We start from the raw sequence: 21,073 nt of genomic DNA on the forward strand, positions 1-21,073 counted from the left end.
GGGGGGTCTCCCTGTGAAGTGGGGGGAGTGGGGAGGGGGCCAGGGAGGGTGGGGGGTCTCCCTGTGAGGTGGGAGGAGAGGGGAGGGGGGGTCTCCCCGGGAGGTGGGAGGGGGCCGGGGGGTCTCCTTGTGAGGTGGGGGGGAGAGGGGAGGGGGCCAGGGAGGGGGGGGTCTCCCTATGAGGTGGTGGGGGGGTGGGCGGGAGGGAGGAGGGCGTCTCCCCGGGAGGTGGGAGGGGGCCAGGGAGGGGGGGGTCTCCCTGTGAGGTGGGGGGAGTGGGGAGGGGGCCAGGGAGGGTGGGGGTCTCCCTGTGAGGTGGGAGGAGAGGGGAGGGGGGTCTCCCGGGAGGTGGGAGGAGAGGGGAGGGGGGTCTCCTTGTGAGGTGGGGGGGAGAGGGGAGGGGGCCAGGGAGGGGGGGTCTCCCTATGAGGTGGTGGGGGGTGGGCGGGAGGGAGGAGGGCGTCTCCCCGGGAGGTGGGAGGGGGCCAGGGAGGGGGGGGTCTCCCTGTGAGGTGGGGGGAGTGGGGAGGGGGCCAGGGAGGATGGGGGTCTCCCTGTGAGGTGGGGGGGAGAGGGGTCTCCCCGGGAGGTGGGAGGGTGGGCGGTGTCCCCACAGGGCGGGCGGGAGGAATGGGGGGGTCTCCCCGAGAGGTGGGGGGGGGTGGGCGGTGTTCCCACGGGGCGGGAGGGAGGAGGGGGGTCTCTCTGCGCGGTGTGGGGGAGGGGGCCTGGGGGGGTCTCCTTGGGAGGCGGGGGGGCAGGCGGGAGGCGGGGGGGGTCTCCCTGCGCGGTTGCGGGGACAGGCCTTCCCGCGGGGGCGGGGGCGGGGGCGGGCAGGAGGCGCCGCCTGAGGAGACGCAGCCGAGCGCGGAGGACGCCGCGCTCCGGGCCCTGCCCCGCCCCCTTCTCTTGGCGCATGCGCAGCAGCAGCCGCCGCCGGCCGCCGTGTGGACTGTGCGGTTTGTTGGCCGCGGCCTGAGCCCGGGGGGTGCGCGCCCCCCCCCAGGTGATGCGCGCGTCGAGCGCCGTGGGGCGGGGACTCTGGAGGGAGGGGCGGCCCCGGCAATGGGGGCAGGGCCGGGCGGGGGCCGTGGGGTGAGGCGGCCCCCCGGGGAGGGTCAGGGGCCGGGCGCGGGGGCCGTGGGCGGGGGCGGGGGCCGTGGGGTGAGGCGGCCCCCCGGGGAGGGGCGGGGGCCATGGGGTGAGGCGGCCCCCCGGGGCGGGGCGGGGGCGGGGGCCGTGGGGTGAGGCGCCCCCCCAGGGAGGGTCGGGGCGGGGGCGGGGGCCATGGGGTGAGGCGGCCCCCCGGGGAGGGCCGGGTGGGAGGCGGGGGCCATGGGGTGAGGCGGCCCCCCGGGGAGGGGCGGGGGCCATGGGGTGAGGCGGCCCCCGGGGCGGGGCCATGGGGTGAGGCGGCCCCCCGGGGAGGGCCGGGTGGGAGGCGGGGGCCATGGGGTGAGGCGGCCCCTCGGGGGGGGGGCGGGGGGCCATGGGGTGAGGCGGCCCCTCGGGGAGGGCCGGGTGGGAGGCGGGGGCCGTGGAGTGAGGCGGCCCCCCGGGGAGGGCCGGGTGGGGGGCGGGGGCCGTGGGGTGAGGCGGCCCCCTGGGGAGGGCCGGGTGGGGGGCTGGGGCAAGCGCTGACGTCTCCCCCTCCCCGGCTGTAGGTCGCTGGCCATGGAGGGCGCTGGGCCCGCGGGGGCAGCGCCCCCCCTCTCTGCGGCCATGCGGGCGAAGATCGAGCGGAATCGCCAGCGGGCGCTGATGCTGCGCCAGGCCCGGTTGGCCGCCCGCCCCTACCCGGCCGCCCCCAGCCAAGGTTTGCTCCGACCCGTGACCGCTTCTTGGCCTGTTCCCGGGCTGCGCGGGCTGAGGGCCAGCCTGTCCTCGTGCCGGCGGTCCTGGCCCACGGCAGCGCGCCTCACCCGGCGTGCGCCTCGGTCCTCCAGAGCAGCCGTGGGGCTGTGTGACCTGCAACTGGTGACTCGCCACTGCGCAGCCCCCGGCGGGCTCCCGCCTGCCTTGCTCCACCCTGGTCATCTCCACGCGGAGCTAGAGGGCGCAGGCAGGCTGGAAGGTCTGGGGTCTGCCCAGAATAACAAGATAGTGCATCGTGTAGTGTTGTGTTAAACAAAACTTGATGAATCACACTTGGTGATCCCCTGTTCTGCTCATTCCCTCTGGGGCACTTGGCACTGGCCACTGTCAGCGGACGATACTGGGCTAGATGGACCTTTGGACTGACCCAGTCTGGCCGTTCTTATGTTAAAACAACCTGCAAGTTAAACCCAGCCGATATAGATGTTAGTAGTACTGAGTTATATTGGCTTGTATTCTGAGAAGCAGTGAATCATGGGATGGGAAATATGCATGGTTGCCAAATGGAAAAGGCCAAAGTTGGCAGGGCAACGAGCGTTTAGGCTTCTAAGAAAGTAATGCTTACAACTGAGAATTTAATTGATTAAAACTAGAAAAATGAATACAAATTATTATCTTGTTATGGCTGAGCGTGGATAAAACTGATTATTCATGCTCATTCTACGAAGCTTTCTTGATCTGTTTTTTCCTGTTTGTGAAAATACTTTAGAAATATGAGTCTACCATGTCATTTAAAATATATTTAGCATTATCTTTTTATTTGGATCACAGAATACAACAAGAATTTACAGGCATTATTTACACTAACTTAAGATGTTTTGGAGAGCAAAGGTGTCCGGTTTGTTGTTTTTTTTTTGTTTGTATGTTTTTTAAAAAGCCCAAACATTCATTTGTTTTGGCAACTTGTGCTTTATAAACTTCATGGGTTTTCTGTTATATAGTTGACAAATAGGAAAAGTCCATCTGGTAAATGTTAAGTCTTATACGATCACATAGTTCAATGTACATTTATTTTGCTGCAGAACTGATTTCTTTCAAAAGGCTTTTCAGCTTCATCTTGTACTAAAGCTTTTGCACTCTGGCTCCCAAGTATAGAAAAATGCTTTATTAGATTTCTGCTTTCTAATACACACTTCTCTGTTTGTTTCATTTAATTTGGGTAAAAGCATGCACTTTATAATCTCTGGACCTATGCATCACAGTCATTAGGTATAGCTAAGGTTAAGATTTTGTCACGGTTATTTTTAGTAAAAGTCAGGGACTGGTCGTGGGCAATAAAGAAAAATTCACAGAAGCCCTTGACCTGTCCTGGACTTTTACTAAAAATAACAGTGACAAAATGGGGCTGATGGAGTATGAGAACCCTAGCCCTGCTGCTATGATTTTAAAAAAAAAAATCAGATTTTTTTTATTTAAATGGGTTTTTGACTCCAAAAGCATTTTATCAAAAAAATCCTATCTAAACATAGTTTTAATTAAGATATATTATAGCTCAAAGATATCTCATCATGGAATAGGGATTATAAATTGTAATTCTATAGTATAAGACAATATATCCACATCTGGCCCACGGAACCCTCCTGCCTGGCCCCTGAGCTCCTGGCCCAGGAGGCTAGTCCCCGGCCCCTCCCCCGCAGTCTCAGCATGCTGCCGGCGCAACGCTTTGGGTGGCCGGCCAGCGCAATTGCAGAGCCGCAGCCTGACCTGGTGCTCTGGCCGTCGTGGCTGTAGCGCTGCCAGCCACCGGTGCTCCAGGCAGCGCGGTAAGAGTGTTCTACCAATAAAATAAAAACCAGCTGGATCTTATGAAAGGGGAAAAGGCAAGATACCACATTTATTGTGAGTACAGAAAGAATCATAGTAAGCAGTTAGTTATAGCTATAACATTCCATTCAATTTCATATTTATTCACACATTCATTCATACACACACACACATACGCACATTCTGCAAGGTTGTTCTCATAGTTACCAGCCTTAGAGTTGCTCATGCCAAGCTGCTGGCCAGGTGGCCTGGACACGAGGAGGGAGCAGGGCCTCGTCAGATGCACATCTGGTGCTCCTGGAAGTTGGTTTGCAGAATCAGACCCCAAAGTTCTCACTTTCTAGAATCCATTTTTATAGGAATTTCTTCCTATGTCAGTCTATGGGAATTGCTTCATCATGCTGTTGCTGAATCAATCAGCAGATGTCACATTCCTGACGGCTTCGTGCTGCCAGATGTTATCTTGTTCTTTGGTTCTCCCATTCTTGAGGCTGTTGGGTGGATTCCAGTCTGCCCTCTGGGGGTCCTCTGGTTATTTCCACTTGACGCCTTCTTCAGCTGATGGACGCTGCATTCTTAGGCTGGCACCTCCCTGATCGTTCAGTTATTATCCACACCAAGCATCCATCCACATACATACCTCCTCTATCTCTATTTTAATCACAATTGTTAATAAAGCGAGATGAATACAACAAAAGGGCGGGGAGTCTCTGGGTGCTGCTTCTGTTGTTACAGAGTATTGCTTCGAGTCTCTCTCTGTGTGAGTGGTGGTTGTTACAAAGAATTGCTTTGAGAACAGACTCTGTCTTAGAATGTACTAACACAATTAGCAGCTTGCAAGTTTCACACACAAAGGGAGAGAAACAGTACCAAAAACCAAGAGACCTCTTAATTAGTAATACCCTAGAATTTAAACTATGGGGAATCAAACTCATTTGGATTTTAATACAGAACTTCTTTAATATGATCCAACAAGAGGGTGTTGGATAGAGGGCAGGGGAGTGGGTGTGGGGTGTGGGTAGGGGTCGGGGCAGTCAGAGCGGGGAATGGGGGGTTGAATGGGAGCAGGGGTCCCAGGGGGGCAGTCGGGGGGGGGGGGTTGGATGGGGCAGTCAGGGGCGGGGGTTCCGGGGGCGGTCAGAGGACAGGAGCAGGGGCTGGTGGATGGGGTAGGAGTCCTGGGGGGGCCATCAGGGGACTGGGGGTTGGATGAGGCAGGAGTCCCGGGGGATCTGTCAGGGGGCGAGAAAACAGGGGGGGGGGTCAGGAGGCGGGGGCTGGGCCATGCTTGGCTGTTTGGGGACACAGCCTCCTAACCGGCCCTCCATACAATTTTGGAAACCCGATGTGGCCCTCAGGCCAAAAAGTTTGCCAGCCCCTGCTATTGTCCCTCTGCAAATTTGTGTACACCTCTTACTCTTACCTCTCTCTCAAAATGCAAAGTTTCAAAAAGTTCAATGAATAGAAGATTGTAGTGGGCAGAATAGATCTGGACAAGGAGAAGAAGTCTGGAGATAAATGTGAGAAGGGAGGGACAGGCAGTAGAAACAAAAGTGAAACTGTTTGGGCAGTATATTCCAGAAGTCTTGAGGTCTTTCTGAGTGTAGCCTTCATTGATTTGAGATCTACCATACCATTCTCTCACTAGAAGGGAAATACCTACAATGGCAGCAGGCTGCAAAAGAGACCCAGTTTGGGAATATTTTAATGAAGTTCCTCTACCTGTGGGTAAAACAGGCATGTATACAAAGAGTGCAACAAAGAAACGCAAAAGGCCTGGTTGCCCGAATGAAACAACATTGTGAGAAGTGTTCCTTCTCAGGAGGAAGCTGCATTGAAGATGATGAAAGGAACATGTCTGAACATGCAGGATCTTCAGGTTGGTAAACTTTTATTTCATACTTCTTTCTTAAGGACTGCCTGTCTTCATTCTGAACTATTCTTAAATTCTCATGTTTGAGCAAAAAATATAGTTACTCTATGGTGCTGTCATTTCAGATGCAGCTGTGATAAAAAATAAATAGGTGAAATCGTCAGATCTTCCTTTTACAATTTCACCTTTAAAGCACTGCTGAGTTAGTGAATGCAATGAGTAATACTAAATGAGCAGTATGGTAATAATAATTAACTGCACTGACTTATTTTGTTTAGGAGAATCCATCCTCAACATACAGGATTCTGAAGACTATCCACCTTCAAGATCACCATCATTTTCTATAGTTTCAGAGTTATCTGCCAATGACAGTGTTTCAGTCACATCATGTATGTCACATAGCTACAGTGTATCACCTGTAGCAGAAAGAAAACAAAATCTCCATCATCTAGAAACAACCATAGATAAGTTTGTGATAAGAACCAGCAGATTACGAAAAGAGGTAATTGATGAAAAAATTGCCCGGTTTATGCAACAAATTCTCCTTTCCTTTCCGTATGATTGAGAACCCACTCTTCATTAACATGGTTCAGTCATTAACACCAGGATACAGTCCACCCAACGGAGCAGACGTCGCAGGCAAATTCCTGTGTATGAAAGAGAAATTGAGCAGTGTGCAACGGGTCTTGATTGGTGGAGCAATGTCCACAATGATCCAGTTGTATGTGCTTGTGTGACAACAGAAGAAGAGAATGTCTTCCTTACAGAAACTATTGCTATATCAGGAAATGCACACACAGCAGAATACTTACAAGAAGTAGCAATAAAAGCTATAACAAACTGTGGAAAAAAAATTCAAATGTCTGAAACCAAGCTGTGTACTAGACAATGCTGCAAATGTATCCAAGATCAGAAGAAAGAAGAGAGTGAAGAGAGTCCCAAGCTAATAACATACGGTTGCATTGCTCATTTGATGTACCTCCTAGCCAAAGACTTCAGGGTTCCACAAATAAAGGCTAATGTTGAAATTGCAAAATACGTCCGTAACAACCATTTTGCAGCAGCTGCTCTGAAAAAAGTGGAAGGAACCAAGCTAAGTGTCCCACAAGACGTGCGATGGAACTCAGTAGTGGACTGTTTTGAGCACTATATCAAGAACTGGCCCAATCTGATGACAGTTTGTGAACAAAATCATGCAAAAATAGGTGGCCCTGTCACAGCCAAAGTGCTCAACATTGGGCTTAAGAGAAATGTTGAACACATGCTGAGTACTCTGAAGCCTATTTCTGTAGCCTCGAACAAAATGCAGGGAAATAGCTGTTTTATTGCTGATGCTGTTGAAATTTGGAAGGAACCGAGTGAGATCTTAAAAAGAGAAATCTGCAATGACAGAGTTAAATTACAAGAATTTAAAAAACAAATGGGACAAGCACTATCTCCAGCTCATTTTCTTGCAGATATTCTCAATACTTGGTACCAGGATCAAACCTTAACTGCTGAAGAAGAGGAGTTGGCTATGACATGGACATCCAGCAACGATCCCTCCATAATGCTGACTTCAGAGCTAAGGGTGAACCATATGTTTGCTGATGATCTTTTAAAGAAAGTCACAGCAGAGAACAGGTGGAAGTCACTTAAGCACTTGGATTCAGAGACTGTTGAAGTGATGATCTCACTTTTAATAGCAATAGCTTCTTTTGCTGGTGTAGAAAAAATATTTTCTTCCTTTGGACTAATTCATTCTAAATTGAGAAATCATTTGGGACCTGAAAAAGCAGGAAAGCTTGTTTTTCTTTTCCAGATTATGAACAAACAGGAAAATGAAGGTGAAGATGACTGAGTTAGCTGCAGAAGCCAATATTTTAAGTTTCACATGTTGACCTGGCTGACATAATCAATTAAATTTTTTTTTTAATATTTCATTTAACTATTTTAGTTAAAAAGAATTTTTACAAAAACAAACCTGATTTAAAAAAAAACTTGAATGTTTAACTAAATTCAGGTTTCAGAGTAACAGCCGTGTTAGTCTGTATTCGCAAAAAGAAAAGGAGTACTTGTGGCACCTTAGAGACTAACCAATTTATTTGAGCATAAGTGAGCTGTAGCTCACGAAAGCTTATGCTCAAATAAATTGGTTAGTCTCTAAGGTGCCACAAGTACTCCTTTTCTTTTAACTAAATTCAAATTTCATATGCTTGTTTTGTTGAAATATTATGTTTGCTGTTTAAAAAAAAATCCAGAATACATAACGTTGTTGTTTTAGTTAAATAAAACAATGTAAATGTCTATCTGGTGATGTTCTCCTCCTAATCCAGCATGCAAGAAAATATTAATGATTAACCTGTTGAATTAGAGATCGTTCACCTCCCAATGACTTCATAAATATCTGCTTTATTTATCTTTGGTAAATGAAATAACCAAACAATGATTCATTTTCGGATATAGCTGTAAAACTAATCTGAAAAGTTTTCAGAATAAATCACTTTAAAAATGTATAGTATGTACCTCCTAAAAATGAAACCTACATCTATCTGAGTTGTGAAGAATATGTATTAAGGTTATAACAATCAACAAGAATGCACTTTCATGTAGAAATCCATGATTAAATAGAGTCTTCCTGACTAGTGATTTAAGTCAAATCCACCCTGACGGCAACTGCTGTCCATGGGGACTCAGCAGCAAGGAACCCTTGCCACCTGTGGTGGCTCAGAGCTGCAGGGTTGGTGGTTCGGAGCTCTGGGGTCCCTCCGGTGGCTGGGAGATGAGGGGGAGGGCAGAAGTGGAAAATGTCACAGATCTCTGGAAATCATGGAATTCGTGACCTCCATGCCATAAGCTTAGCCTTAGGTATGGCTTTCAAGAACAGTCTTCCACCAAGTTTGGTTCTTTTGTTGCTTTCCTTGCTCTGCAGTAACAAACATAGTGCAACCTATGCATGTATATTTTCCTTTGTACAATAAATGAATTACTTTCAGTTATTAGAAACCTGCTCTTGGAGTTGAATGGTTCTCCGCGTACCCTGCATCTCCCGGTCTCCTAGATCTATGAGTAGTACTGGGAGTGTATTTTGAAAGCAGAAAGATCTCCATGCTAGCTCATGAATGTTGGATGTGAAGGTCACATTTTGTAAATTAGTTTTTGCAAATAATTTTTCATTTACATTGATGCATGCAGTTCTTTTAGCCTTTAAATATGCTGACTTCTCTTGTTTGTTTTTTCAGGAAGTGCTAAAGTTAAAGCACCTCCAAAGATAATTGACACAGGGGGAGGGTTCTTTCTGGAAGAGGAGGAAGAGGAGGAACACAAGGTTGAGAAAATTGTGCATCAGCCAGGTAAAACATGATTCATTTTGCAGAAAATGGCTATATTGGTCATTTATAGTTAATATGAACACACTAGTAAAATGAATAAGCTGCTCCATTTTGTGGCACGCTAGCTGAACAGGAATTATGAAAAGTCAGCAACGGCTTCAGAGAAACCTGAAATACATTTGTGTAAAAAATGTGGCTGCTTATATGTCCTTATGTTGTTGTTAGTGAAAATGGTCATGTATTTTTCAATAATTAACCAGACAAACTCTTAATTTAAGATAAATAAATGTCTGATGGGGGAAGGTGAGGACCCTAAGTAATAGAATAGCCACAGTCTACACTTTTCTGGGCACTAACAGTTTTTACCGAGTATATTCTGATTCTTCATTCTCTAGTAACAAATACTGATGCAACAGTCCCCTACTTTTTAAAAGATCTGAACACACTGAACCAGATCCTTAACTGGTGTAATTCAACATCTGCATTGATTTCAGTGGCGTTGATAAACTGTACAGTCAATTGCTTGACCACACTTGGGTTTGTTATTTTGTTAAGAAATATACTTGAGACCAAATAGCCATCAGACAGGCTTAATTAATACGGTACAGGAAACCAGTTCTATACAATGGCAGTCTCCAAAGAGCAGATTGGTGCAGCAATATTACATTCTCCTTATGCAGGGGTGCGTCCTAAAGTTACAGCGCTAAAGCAGTACTTTTACACTCTAAATTGTTGCTCAGTAAAAGGTGTGATGGGTTGGACCCCTTGGGAAGTCACCTGATGTGCTGAGATACCACTGAGTCTACCTGTTCTGCTAGCATGGGCCCTCTTTTACCTGTCTTGCTGAGCCAGGCACTTAAAACCTCCTCTAACACACACACACACACAAGCAGGGCCACACCCAGCTGCAGATCAGCTCTGGGAAGACTCCGTTTAAGGGACTTGTGCCAGCATGCGGATGTCCACCTCCCTTGTAGTACAGACCCAAAGATATATTATATTCGCCTCTTTCTTCAATCTGGAAGAGGGTATGCACAATTTCTCGTGCACACATCCTGTTAGAAATCGCATATACTGGGTTATATTATAAACCAGAAATAAATGTATTAACTATAACAGGTGTATTTTAAGTAGTTAAGGTGGTAGCAGACAGAACAAGGCAGATTACTAAGAAAATAAAACAGAGCATGCAAACTAAGCTTAATACACTAAAGAAACTGATTACATGTAAGTTCTCACCCTCAGTGTGGTTCTAATAATATTCTTCACAGGCCAGATGCCCTTCCAGTCTGGGCCCAGTTCTTTTCCCCCAGTTCAGTCTTAGTTGTTTCCAGCAGTCATCTCGGGTCGGGTAGCAGGGGAGAACTGACTACCTGGATTACCTCACTCCCCACCCTTAAATAGGATTTGCATATGGCAGGAGTCCTTTGTTTCCTAGTTTGACCCCCCTTTCCTTACAGTGGAAAGTTACAAGAAGTCCCAGGTAATGTTTTAGCATCAGGTGACAAGACCACCTGACTCTGTAGGGCCCTTGTAGCCATTCTTCACAGGCTGACCCACACGTTCACAGAAAAACTAAGCTCTTTTACAGTCCATTGTCCTTGTTGATGGGCCATCCACCCTGACTGGCTTTTCTATTGTTGTGCCTGAAGTGTTCGCAGTGGGTGTCACTCAAAGTAGTGTAGTTGAAATACAGATACATAGTCAATGTTCCTAATTTCAGATACAGAAATGGTACATTCATACAAATAGCATAATCACATTCAATAAATCATAACCTTTCCAATGATATCTCACATGAGCCATCTTGCATAAAGTATATTTATGTCATAGTCACATCATAAGCATATTTTCATAAAGAATATGGAATGACATGTCACAAAAGGTACCATATACATTATTTGAAACTGGATTTAATTAATTTAATTTAGCTTTCTACCTTGTTTGTTTCTGGTACCATGGTGTAGCCTTTTATCTTTTGTTCTGAGTGTATGCATTCCAGGTACTAAGAGGCATAAAGACACCTCTTAAGTTTGTGTGGGTAACTCCTTTCCTGCTGCTGTGAGTAAATAATTGTATGTCCAGATACTGACAATTTTCCTATCTACTCAAGCCAAGGTTTACTTCAGCTAATGCAAGGTGTTATGGGATACTTAAATAAATTAACAGGATTATGGTTTAGGCCAGTTTAGGTAATATCACTGTTACAGTATTTGTGCTTAATGTTATTGGTGCTTCTTGCATACTAATATATATATGGTGCAGATAATACATAATATCAATGATATTTATATACTAACCAGCATATATTAATCAACAATGGGCCTGTACCAATTTGTAACAGCAGAGGATCTGATCCATGCTGTCCTGTAGTCCCGTTCTAGCAGTTGATACTTGTGGGGGTGCTTGCTTAGGAGTGAAGTCAGCATTGTGTACCATTACACAATTAACAGCACTTCTTGTCAGTCACAGAAAGGGTGCTGTCTCAAGAATGATGGATTCAGGCATGAGGAAGTGGCAGGAGCAATAGGGAAGGGCCAAGTCACCTGATAGAAGGTAGGCTAACTGGGGTGGGGAATGAAACTAAATGACAAAAGTGAAGAAGGGTGGGACAGGTGCTATTTTCTTGGCTCTTAAAATGCTTCCAGATTGCATCATTTCCCCACACTTTTCTGGGGAGGATCCCATGCATGTCCGTGAGCCCTACCTACATTTTTTCCATCCCCACATCTAAATTAATGAATAAAAACCTCCAGCAAAACCAACTGCTTCCTTTGTCTCTTCTTGCTTCATTCCATTCTGAATCCGCTGCAGGGCAAGTAATCACGTACGGGGCTTTGCCACTGAATCTCAGCCGTCAGTCGTGCTGCCCCAGATGCTCCAATATGTAAAATTTCAATAAGTGGGGTAAGGGCATCTACACTTCCACCATTGCTGTTCAACCACTGGTAACTTCATTGTATTATTGTCCTAATAAAAATAGCTTTATACTGTTACTAATTAGTGGAAGTCTGCTCTAATAATTACACAGCCTAATGCTAAAATTTTATTTTGAGACATGCTGAACGCCTACACTTTCCAGTATAAAATGCAAATTGGGATAACATTTAATTTTTGCTAGGTTAGGTCTGCTGTAGATCTAAGTCTATAATTAGAAATGCTTGACTGTCAACAGTTTTAGGGTTTAAAAAAAAATCTAAAATCTAAAGCTCTTCATTTGGTCTGAAGCAAATAGAAATGTATTGAAAGTATAGTTAACTTTGTTTTTCCACTCTAACCTGGTGCCGTGTTAGGGGAACACTTCCCATATCTGCCCTATCTGTAACAATCTAAATCAGAACTCCTTCTTGCAAGCTGTGAGCGTGTGCACGTGCCCACATGCATGTGCTTCAAATGCTGAAATCAGAGAACTCCTTTTTAGAACTTCTATTCTTAAGATCTGTTACTTGTTATTTTGAAAGATAAAATGGCTTCAGATAAAGATAAAATGGGACTCCAGACAGACAGAGGTCCAGCTGCAAGGATCCGATTGCAATATCATAGCCTTAGTTTGTGCTACAGAATTTTAGAAAACTCTTCAGAAGGGAAAACATGAATAGTGCATGTTAAATATACGATATAAAAGCCACATTGTAAATTAATGTTAAGCCCTAGTAAGATCAAGCCCATATACTTTACCTAGCTAAAATTATTTGTTCCCTTCCATTAGGACCTGTACTAGAATTTGATTACCTTATTTGTGAAGAATGTGGCAAACAATTCATGGACTCATATCTCATGCAGCACTTTGATTGGGCAACATGCGATAATTGCAGGTATTGTAAATAATGGGCGAAAACAGTTTGGTAAATATATTAAATTAACTATTATTTTACTAGAATCAGAAGGTGATGTTAATGATTTATACAGTTCTGTTGTAAAAACACATTTACATTAAAGAGCTATCAGAGGAATGTTATTGAATAAGATATTGTCAGTTGGAAAATTATATGAATAGAATTGAATAACTTTGTGTTTTAAAGCAAAAGAACGACATCTCTCACACATGCCTCTTAGTGCAAGATGTGAAAAAAATACATAGTATGTTAGAAATGTATAGCCTCTTTGCTTTCCAGCATTCATATTGCATTGTTTAAATATGGTAATGGAGATTATTATCCCATCAAGATTATTACATATGTTCAAAGAAGTGAAATTAGTAAATAACAGATTAGCCATATAAGGATCTATTTTTAAAAAACCACTGTGGTAGAAAGTGTTCAGCTATTTAAATAGTCAAATTAAACAAGACTTTTTATAGCTTCTGTAAATTGGAGTATATCTGTGATGGGGATGATCAGCTGAGTTAGCCCTAAGTATGCCTTTTAAATTTTGAAAATTGAATATTGAATAATTAGTTCTTGATATGGTTATTTATTGGATCTTGTAGATGTCACCTGACTGAATCCACTGTGTTTTTTTCCACTGACATATGGCAATTTTTAAAATTTCACTATATCTATAAATTTGTAGCAAATTGAGGAATATATTTAAATGATCTCTCTGATAAGGATTTCATTTATGTAATCATTTGGGCATATGATAAAGAGATTCAGGTGATACTTTGGATCAAGACAGGTGAAATAAATTTGTTTCAGATGCTCACTAGGACCTTGTGTGACCAGAATGTTCAAATTGTCTCATTACTTAGCCAATAAAAAAGGAACTTTTTTTTAATTAAACCTTTTGCTTTATTTTATTATTCCTTGTGCATGCCAAATGTCTTGCATTTGGAAACTGCTTTGGCTGTGTAATTTGTATCTGAAACAATGAAGATTTGAAAATATAGTATCCAGTTATCCCCTCTTGTAGGAAAAACTTGTGGTAGAATTGAGGTAGAAACTTTGAGATGATCCTGGTAGGAGCCTGTTCTCTGTGCTTCCCCCCCAAACAAACAAACAACAACCAGAGGGTGTCTAAACTACTGTGTTGATACTGGAGTTTAGGAGGACTACTCACATGCCTGAGTTTGCAAGATCAAGGCCCACATTACAGTAGGGGTATAAGTACATATACATTGTACAGTACATAACTGGACTTCAATATTAGCCTGTTACATAATGCTTTTCACCTGTCTCTTTTAAAAAAAAAAAATCTGTTCCAGAGATGTTGAAGGTAAGCATAAGCTTATAACAAGGACTGAGGCAAAGGAAGAGTACCTTCTTAAAGACTGTGACTTAGATAAGAGAGAACCGGTGCTCAAATTTATTTTGAAGAAAAACCCTCATAATTCACAGTGGGGTGACATGAAGCTTTACTTAAAATTACAGGTATGAAAATGTTTGTAAATTTTTCAAAATATATGGTCCTTTTTTTGCATTTTCATGACATTACCACTACCATCCATAATTTAATCATTGTGGTACTGAACCCAGAATCTGTACCATTTAAATAAATGGTACAGTACATGTGATAGAATTTCAGTTGTCCCTGAAATAAACGGGAAAGGCTGAGTTTCTCCTATACAGTAAGGAAGTTCTTTAGTGATAACAAAACTGAGAGAACTAGTATGATGCAGAGGAAAAAATAACTTTTCTTTAGTGACACAGAATCACAGAATATCAAGGTTGGAAGAGACCTTAGGAGGTCATCTAGTCCAACCCCCTGCTCAAAGCCGGACCAATCCCCAACTAAATCATCCCAGCCAGGGCTTTGTCAAGCCTGACCTTAAAAACCTCTAAGGAAGGAGATTCCACCTCCTCTCTAGGTAACCCATTCCAGTGCTTCACCACCCTCCTAGTGAAAAAGTTTTTCCTAATATCCAACCTAAACCTCCCCCACTGCAACTTGAGACCATTGCTCCTTGTTCTGTCATCTGCTACCACTAAGAACAGTCTAGATCCATCCTCTTTGGAACCCTCTTTCAGATAGTTGAACGCAGCTATCAAATCCCCCCTCATTCTTCTCTTCTGCAGACTAAAGAATCCCAGTTCCCTCAGCCTCTCCTCATAAGTTATGTGCTCCAGCCTCCTGATCATTTTTTTGCCCTCCGCTGGACGTTTTCCAATTTTTCCACATCCTTCTTGTAGCGTGGAGCCCAAAACTGGACACAGTACTCCAGATGAGGCCTCACCAATGTCAAATAGAGGGGAACAATCACATCCCTCGATCTGCTGGCAATGCTCCTACTTATACAGCCCAAAATGCTGTTAGCCTTCTTGGCAACAAGGGCACGCTGTCGACTCATATCCAGCTTCTCGTCCACTGTAATCCCCAGGTCCTTTTCTGCAGAACTGCTGCCTAGCCACTCAGTCCCTAGTCTGTAGTGGTGCATGGGATTCTTCTGTCCTATGTGCAGGACTCTGCACTTGTCCTTGTTGGACCAAAAGAAATCTGCTGAGGTTCAATCCTCCAATTTGTCTAGGGCCCCCTGTATCCTATCCCTACCCTCCAGCGTATCTACCACTCCTCCCAGTTTAGTGTCATCTGCAAACTTGCCAAGGGTTCAGTCCACGCCATTCTCCAGATCATTAATGAAGATATTAAAACCTGTATGGATATGTTCTTTGAGTAAAAACAAAACAAAATATCTATGGATCTGTTCTTTGAGTAAAAACATTTGCAACCCATGTGTCTGGATGTGTTCTGCAGGAAAGGACCTGGGGATTACAGTAGACAAGAAGCTGGATATGAGTCAGCAGTGTGCCCTTCCTGGATATCAGGAAACACTATTTCGCTAGGAGGGTGGTGAAGCACTGGAATGGGTTACCTACGGAGGTGGTGGAATCTCCATCCTTAGAAGTTTTTAAGGCCCAGCTTGCCAAAGCCCTGGCTCGGATGATTTAGTTGGGGATTGGTCTTGCTTTGAGCAGGGGGTTGGACTAGATGACCTTGGAGGTCTCTTCGAGCCCTAATATTCTGTGAAAAATATCAAGCTGCTTAAAGACATGTATATCTTAGAAGAAAACAACTGTCTTGAAATATGTTGGAGAACCTCAGTACAATGCAATTTAAAGTGTAATTTTATGTATTTTTATTAGCACAAATTAAAAGTCTGGCTTTCAATTCTGATTATTTAGCAGGTCAATCAAGTTTTTGGGTCCCTTAGAAATATAATTCATGCCTTAATATTCTTAAATGTGGATGCATGAGAAATCAATTAGAGTTGGATTAGGCCCTTAATTAATAGGTAACACTAGTTTTCCATGCATGAAAATCCATTTCAAACAAAGTAACCTATCTTTTGTTTTATAAGGAAGCTTTATTAATGGGTGGGAGTGTCACAGGGTGCTCTACTCACAGCTGGGTGGCACCCCGTTCTGGCACTTCTGGGGTTAGCTCCGCCAGGTTCAGTGCCCCCTCTCCAGTCTCCCACTGTTGTTGCTCTCCTCCCACTCATGAAGTCACAGTACGGCTGCTTCATTACTCATCCCTCCTCTCAGGTCACACTGTGATTTCCCCTTCCACACGAGTCTTTCAAAATCTCTCTGTACAATCAGCATCAGGTAGTCCTCATGCATGTTTCCCTGACCATGTCACTCCCACAGTGATTCAGGCAGTCTTCCCCTTCACTGCTTTTAGCAATACCAATCCGCAGTGGATGGTATGGGAACCTAGGCCCACCCTCTATTGTGAGTTTCATTCCAGGGCCCTATATCAAGCAATTAAGGTCTGGGTCATCACCAACCCTGCTGCTCTCTTCCCTAAACTGCTTCCTACCATGCTGCTTTAAACATTTTTCCCCAGCCTTCCTAATCAGACCCATCTCTCTCAGGCCTGCTCGATAAACCCTTCTTCATAGATTCCTGTTCCCCCTTCCTTCTCCCTTACCACAGGGAGAGTGACTGCAGGGTTCCTCCCTGTTGCCAGTCTCCTGGCTTTATAGGTGAGCTTCCTTCTAATTAGCACCCTCTACATCATGGGTGGGCAAACTTTTTGGCTTGAGGGCCACATATGGAAATAGAAATTGTATGGCGGGCCATGAATGCTCACAAAGGGGTTGGGGTGTGGGAGGGGATGAGGGCTCTGGTTGGCGAGTTCGGGCTCCAAGCTGGGGCTAGAAATGAGGAGTTCAGGTTGCGGGAGGGGTCTCTGGGCTTGGGCGGGGGGTTAGGGCTCTGGCTGGGGGGTGTGAGCTCTGGGGTGGGTCTGGGGATGAGAGGTTTGGAGTGCAGGAGGGTACTCCAGGCTGGGATCGAGGGGTTCGGAGAGTGGGAGGGGAATCAGGGCTGGGGCAGGGGGTTGGGGTACGGGAAGAGGCTTAGGGGTGCAGGCTCGGGGCAGCGCTTACCTCAAGTGGTTCCCGAGAGCAGCGGCATGTCCCTTGTCCGGCTCCTAGGCTGAGGCGCGGCCAGGCAGCTCTGCATGCTGCCCCGTCTGCAGGCACCGCCCCTGCAGCTCCTTTTGGAGCACTGGAGGGGGCCATTGGAGCACGTAGGAGCCAGAGGGGGGCCATGCCGCGGCTTCCAGGAGCTGCGTGGAGTGGCCCCCGAACCTGCTCCCTGGCTGGAGTGCACCCCATCACAAGGGTCACAAGCAAAGAGGGAGCTAGCCAGGTGGTGGAAGTGGGATTGATGGTGGGATATGGCAACACAATAAAATTGTGTAAGAGAGAGTTCTGTTCTAAACTAGAGCAGCTTATCCACTTGTGATCTATCCCATAGGTAATAAAACGTTCACTTGAAGTTTGGGGTACTGAAGAAGCGTTGCAAGAAGCAAGGGAAACCCGCCAAGATAATAGAGAGAAAATGAAACAGAAAAAGTTTGATAAAAAAGTTAAAGGTAAATGGTTAGAATTTAAACTAAGGTTAATTTTTTAAGGTTTATCTTTGATAGGCCATCAAATAAAACCAGGTAGTAAGTGGTTGCTTCTGGACATGGAGAGTCAGTGTAAATAATTTTTTGCTGCAGCTAAAATAGCGTCTGTCTGTATTCATATTTATTTCCACATCTAGTGATGTAGTGGGAAACTGACACTTAAATAATATGGCCAGATGAAAACTTTTATAACCATTAGAAATATGGACACAATTTTGATAGTTCAGATCACTGTTGTCTTATTTATGTTCTCTGATGTACCCCCACAATATATCATAAATCTGCCTATCCAAATAACTTTTTCCTCACTTTGTCTGAATGAGAACATGTATTTTGTCTCTAGGAGCCTAATTTTGCATTACTTATATGCTTGCAGCACTATCAGTGGAAATTGACCCTGTATATGAAATTTACATCTGTAAGGTACAACATGCCTTTCCTTCCGTATATTTAGAACATTCAGCTCTGTAGTTTTTACTCAGCTGCATTGTCTTTCTAGGTTAATAAATTGAATACCTTGCAGTTTAATATCGAGGGGAAAGATGTTAATAACAGAGATCCAGTTTGAAAATATATTTGAATGAGGCTATAGTGATGTAGGTGTCTTAGCAGCAGTATTATATTGATAGTAAGAAAAAGGCTATACTGGCATGTTTGAGTTTCCTTTACAGTATCTCTAATTTTGAGGTGGATAAGAGGTATTATAGGTCAGGACTGAGGAGTAATGAGGAATTTTACAAAATTACTCCTTTTAACTCCAATTTACCAAATTCAGTAATTTCAGTAACAAACTTTATAGGTAAGCAATGGGGCCTCGAGTACTCAAGACAAAGTCTGGCATATGAGATCACATCTTGGTTTTGTAAGTCAAAAAAGTAAAAATTAAAACCTGGGAACCTGGCAGCTTTGAGGACTCGTATAGTCTCACATAGCCTTGCCTATTCTATTACAAAAAGAAATACCACACATAATCTCAGTAATAAACTTGGAAGACTAACTAACCCGAATGCTCTTTCAGAGTTATTAGTATTTCTTCATACAAGTAGTCCGTGTGGCTTCAACGGCAATACTTGCATGAATAAGGCAATCAGAATTTGGCTCTAGATATGTTGCAGAAATAACAGACATTCTCTCAGAATACATAAGTAATGTGAGTCTGCCTAAACACTAAGTTTCTTGTCCCTTAATCTGTTCTCCTCACAAAGGTGTTTGTCCTTAGTGCTGGCTCTTTTTTTTAAATAACCTCCATTTATTGACCAAAGACTGTCTAAGGGACCTGTGTTTATATTTTTCATCAGAGCTCCGTCGAGCTGTTAGGAGCAGTGTGTGGAAAAGAGGAACAAGTTCCCACTTGCATGAGTATGGACCAGAAGAAAACATTGAAGAAGATATGTACAAAAAGACATGTACTATATGTGGCCACGAATTAACATATGAGAAAATGTAATAGCCCTTGATTGATTTTACATAAAATGCACTTTTGTAATGTTAATATTTTGTATCAAGTAAAATAAAAATGATCGAGAGTAAATCTGTGTGGGATTGCACAGAGAAAATAGTACTTTTTAATCACAGAGGGATCCTTTGGACAAAGTGGGTTTTGTCACAAATCTCCCATGTCTTAAATCAAGGGGTTTTGATGAGTGGTCAGCTGGCAGGTGGGGCTGTAATTTAAGGGTATGTCTACACTGCAATTAAAAACCTGTTGCTGGCCCATGCCAGCTGACTAGGGCTTGTGGGGCTCGTGCTAAGGGGGTGTTTAATTATGGTGTAGACATTTTGGCTCAGGCTGTAGACCAAGCCTGCATGTTTACACTGCAACAGTCCCTAAGCCCAAGCCCTGCAAGCTCAAGTCAGCTGCCAGGGGCCAGCTGTGGGATTTTTAATTGCAGTGTAGACATACAGTAAGTTCCCATCCCTGTAGTGTAGCGAAGAGTTGGGATTGGAAGAAATGAGTCCCAGCTCACTGTCTTCTCTAGTGAAGATCTTGGCAGGTATAATATTACAATAAATGTGTCACGGCTGAATCCCTGCTCTGTCACTTTGAGTACAGAAGGTGGAGGCCTGCAAGGATTTTTAAAATTAATACTGGCCACTCCAGGCTTGTATTAAACTCCTAGCGTTACAGCTTTTCTCTGACCTTGGCTTGGTAAACGCTCCCACCACCCAAATGCAAAAAAACGCCTTGGACCCAGGAAGGAGCACTTGGGAATTCCTCCTTGTGGGATACCCTCAAGCCCTTTCATCCCCCTCCTCCCCCTGGGGAAGAGCTGAGAAAGAAAACAAAGGAAATTAGCTGTTGCTACCAGCTAATCAAACAACATGCACAAACCTCTTAGGACCCCAAAAATCCAATCCTGTTCTTAAAAAAAGTAAATTTTATTAAAAACAAAAAGGAAGACAATACATCTTGAACTTAGGCTTTTGCTAGATTTTAAAAGAGCAATTCCAAAAATTAAGCACCCAAAATAGTTTTCTTCGGGGTTAGCTTAAGGGTTACAAGCAAACAAAAGCATCTGGGGTTAGCACAGAGGAGTTCACAAGCCTTAAAAAATAAACAGAAATAAACCTAATCACGTCTTCCTAAACATTCCTAATTTACTTACATATCTGGGTTGTTAAAAGTAGTTCTAGATATGATCTGATGGTTTTTATATCTGGTTCAAACTTTACACAGCATTCCTGATGCCTGGCTCTTCTGCCCAGAGAGAGCAACAGACAAAGGGAAACTTTCTTTCCCAATTTTAAAAGTTCTAGCCTTTTCATTGGCTCTTTGGTCAGGTGCCCACTTTTTTTCTTCTTTACCTGGGGGACTTTTTAACCCTTTACAGGTAAAGCAAGTAGAGAACAGTTACCGAGAGGGATTTTACAACTAACTAACTGGCTGGCTGGGTGTCCATCAAAGGGAGCTTCCTCCTCCCCCCTCTCCCACTTCATTTATCACAAAAAGCGAGGGGGGAGAGTGGCAAAAGGGAAGTCACATTTTGATATCAAACTTTGATTAAATTTATTACATTCAAAAGTTTCTGTAACTTAGCAATTCTTTTTCCTAACCACTCCCCAAAACCAGCAGGGTTTATTCTGAGCCCGAGCACATTTATGCCTCATGCCTTGCCAATGAAGGTGAGGTCATGGGAGCATGCCTACTTAGTCTTGTCTGTTTTTGGGAAAGCTTCATCTCTGTACAGTCCTACTTATAATCAATATGCTTCTGAAATTTGGCTTTATCTGTACCTGGTGGGAAAGAGGAAATTGTTTTTTTCCCTTTGTCTGATTCTCTAAATTATTTTTTAAATTGGACATTGATGAAGTTCTCAGGGGTATGTTCAGATTGCTACTGTGGAACTTTCTTCTTGAAAGAATTCTCCTCATAAGCTTTTTATTTATTTACTTATTTAAACTGACCCTATCTGGTTTTAGAAAAGCCTTTTGGTGGCTTCACCGATTAAAAGTT

General features: G+C 44.4%; 1 protein-coding gene across 1 annotated transcript; it reads left to right on the plus strand.

Annotated features, from left to right (window-relative positions):
- The first annotated feature begins 928 nt into the window (after positions 1–928).
- On the plus strand, positions 929–19,150 carry XPA (XPA, DNA damage recognition and repair factor). The gene is made up of 7 exons (XM_077817966.1): positions 929–1,006; positions 1,665–1,816; positions 8,734–8,844; positions 12,533–12,638; positions 13,967–14,132; positions 17,466–17,583; positions 18,918–19,150. Exons 2-7 carry the CDS (start codon positions 1,675–1,677, stop codon positions 19,064–19,066), a joined length of 792 nt encoding a protein of 263 aa, XP_077674092.1. The 5' UTR covers positions 929–1,006; positions 1,665–1,674; the 3' UTR covers positions 19,067–19,150.
- The last annotated feature ends 1,923 nt before the right edge of the window (positions 19,151–21,073 follow it).

Source organism: Eretmochelys imbricata, chromosome 5 (assembly GCF_965152235.1).
Source record: "Eretmochelys imbricata isolate rEreImb1 chromosome 5, rEreImb1.hap1, whole genome shotgun sequence".
NCBI lineage: Eukaryota > Metazoa > Chordata > Testudines > Cheloniidae > Eretmochelys > Eretmochelys imbricata.

Coding starts and splice junctions, on each gene's coding strand:
- XPA (XM_077817966.1), top strand. CDS start 1,675: ATGGAGGGCGCTGGGCCCGCGGGGGCAGCGCCCCCCCTCTCTGCGGCC. Junction 12,639..13,966: donor GCAACATGCGATAATTGCAG/GTATTGTAAATA, acceptor AATCTGTTCCAG/AGATGTTGAAGGTAAGCATA. Junction 14,133..17,465: donor AGCTTTACTTAAAATTACAG/GTATGAAAATGT, acceptor TCTATCCCATAG/GTAATAAAACGTTCACTTGA.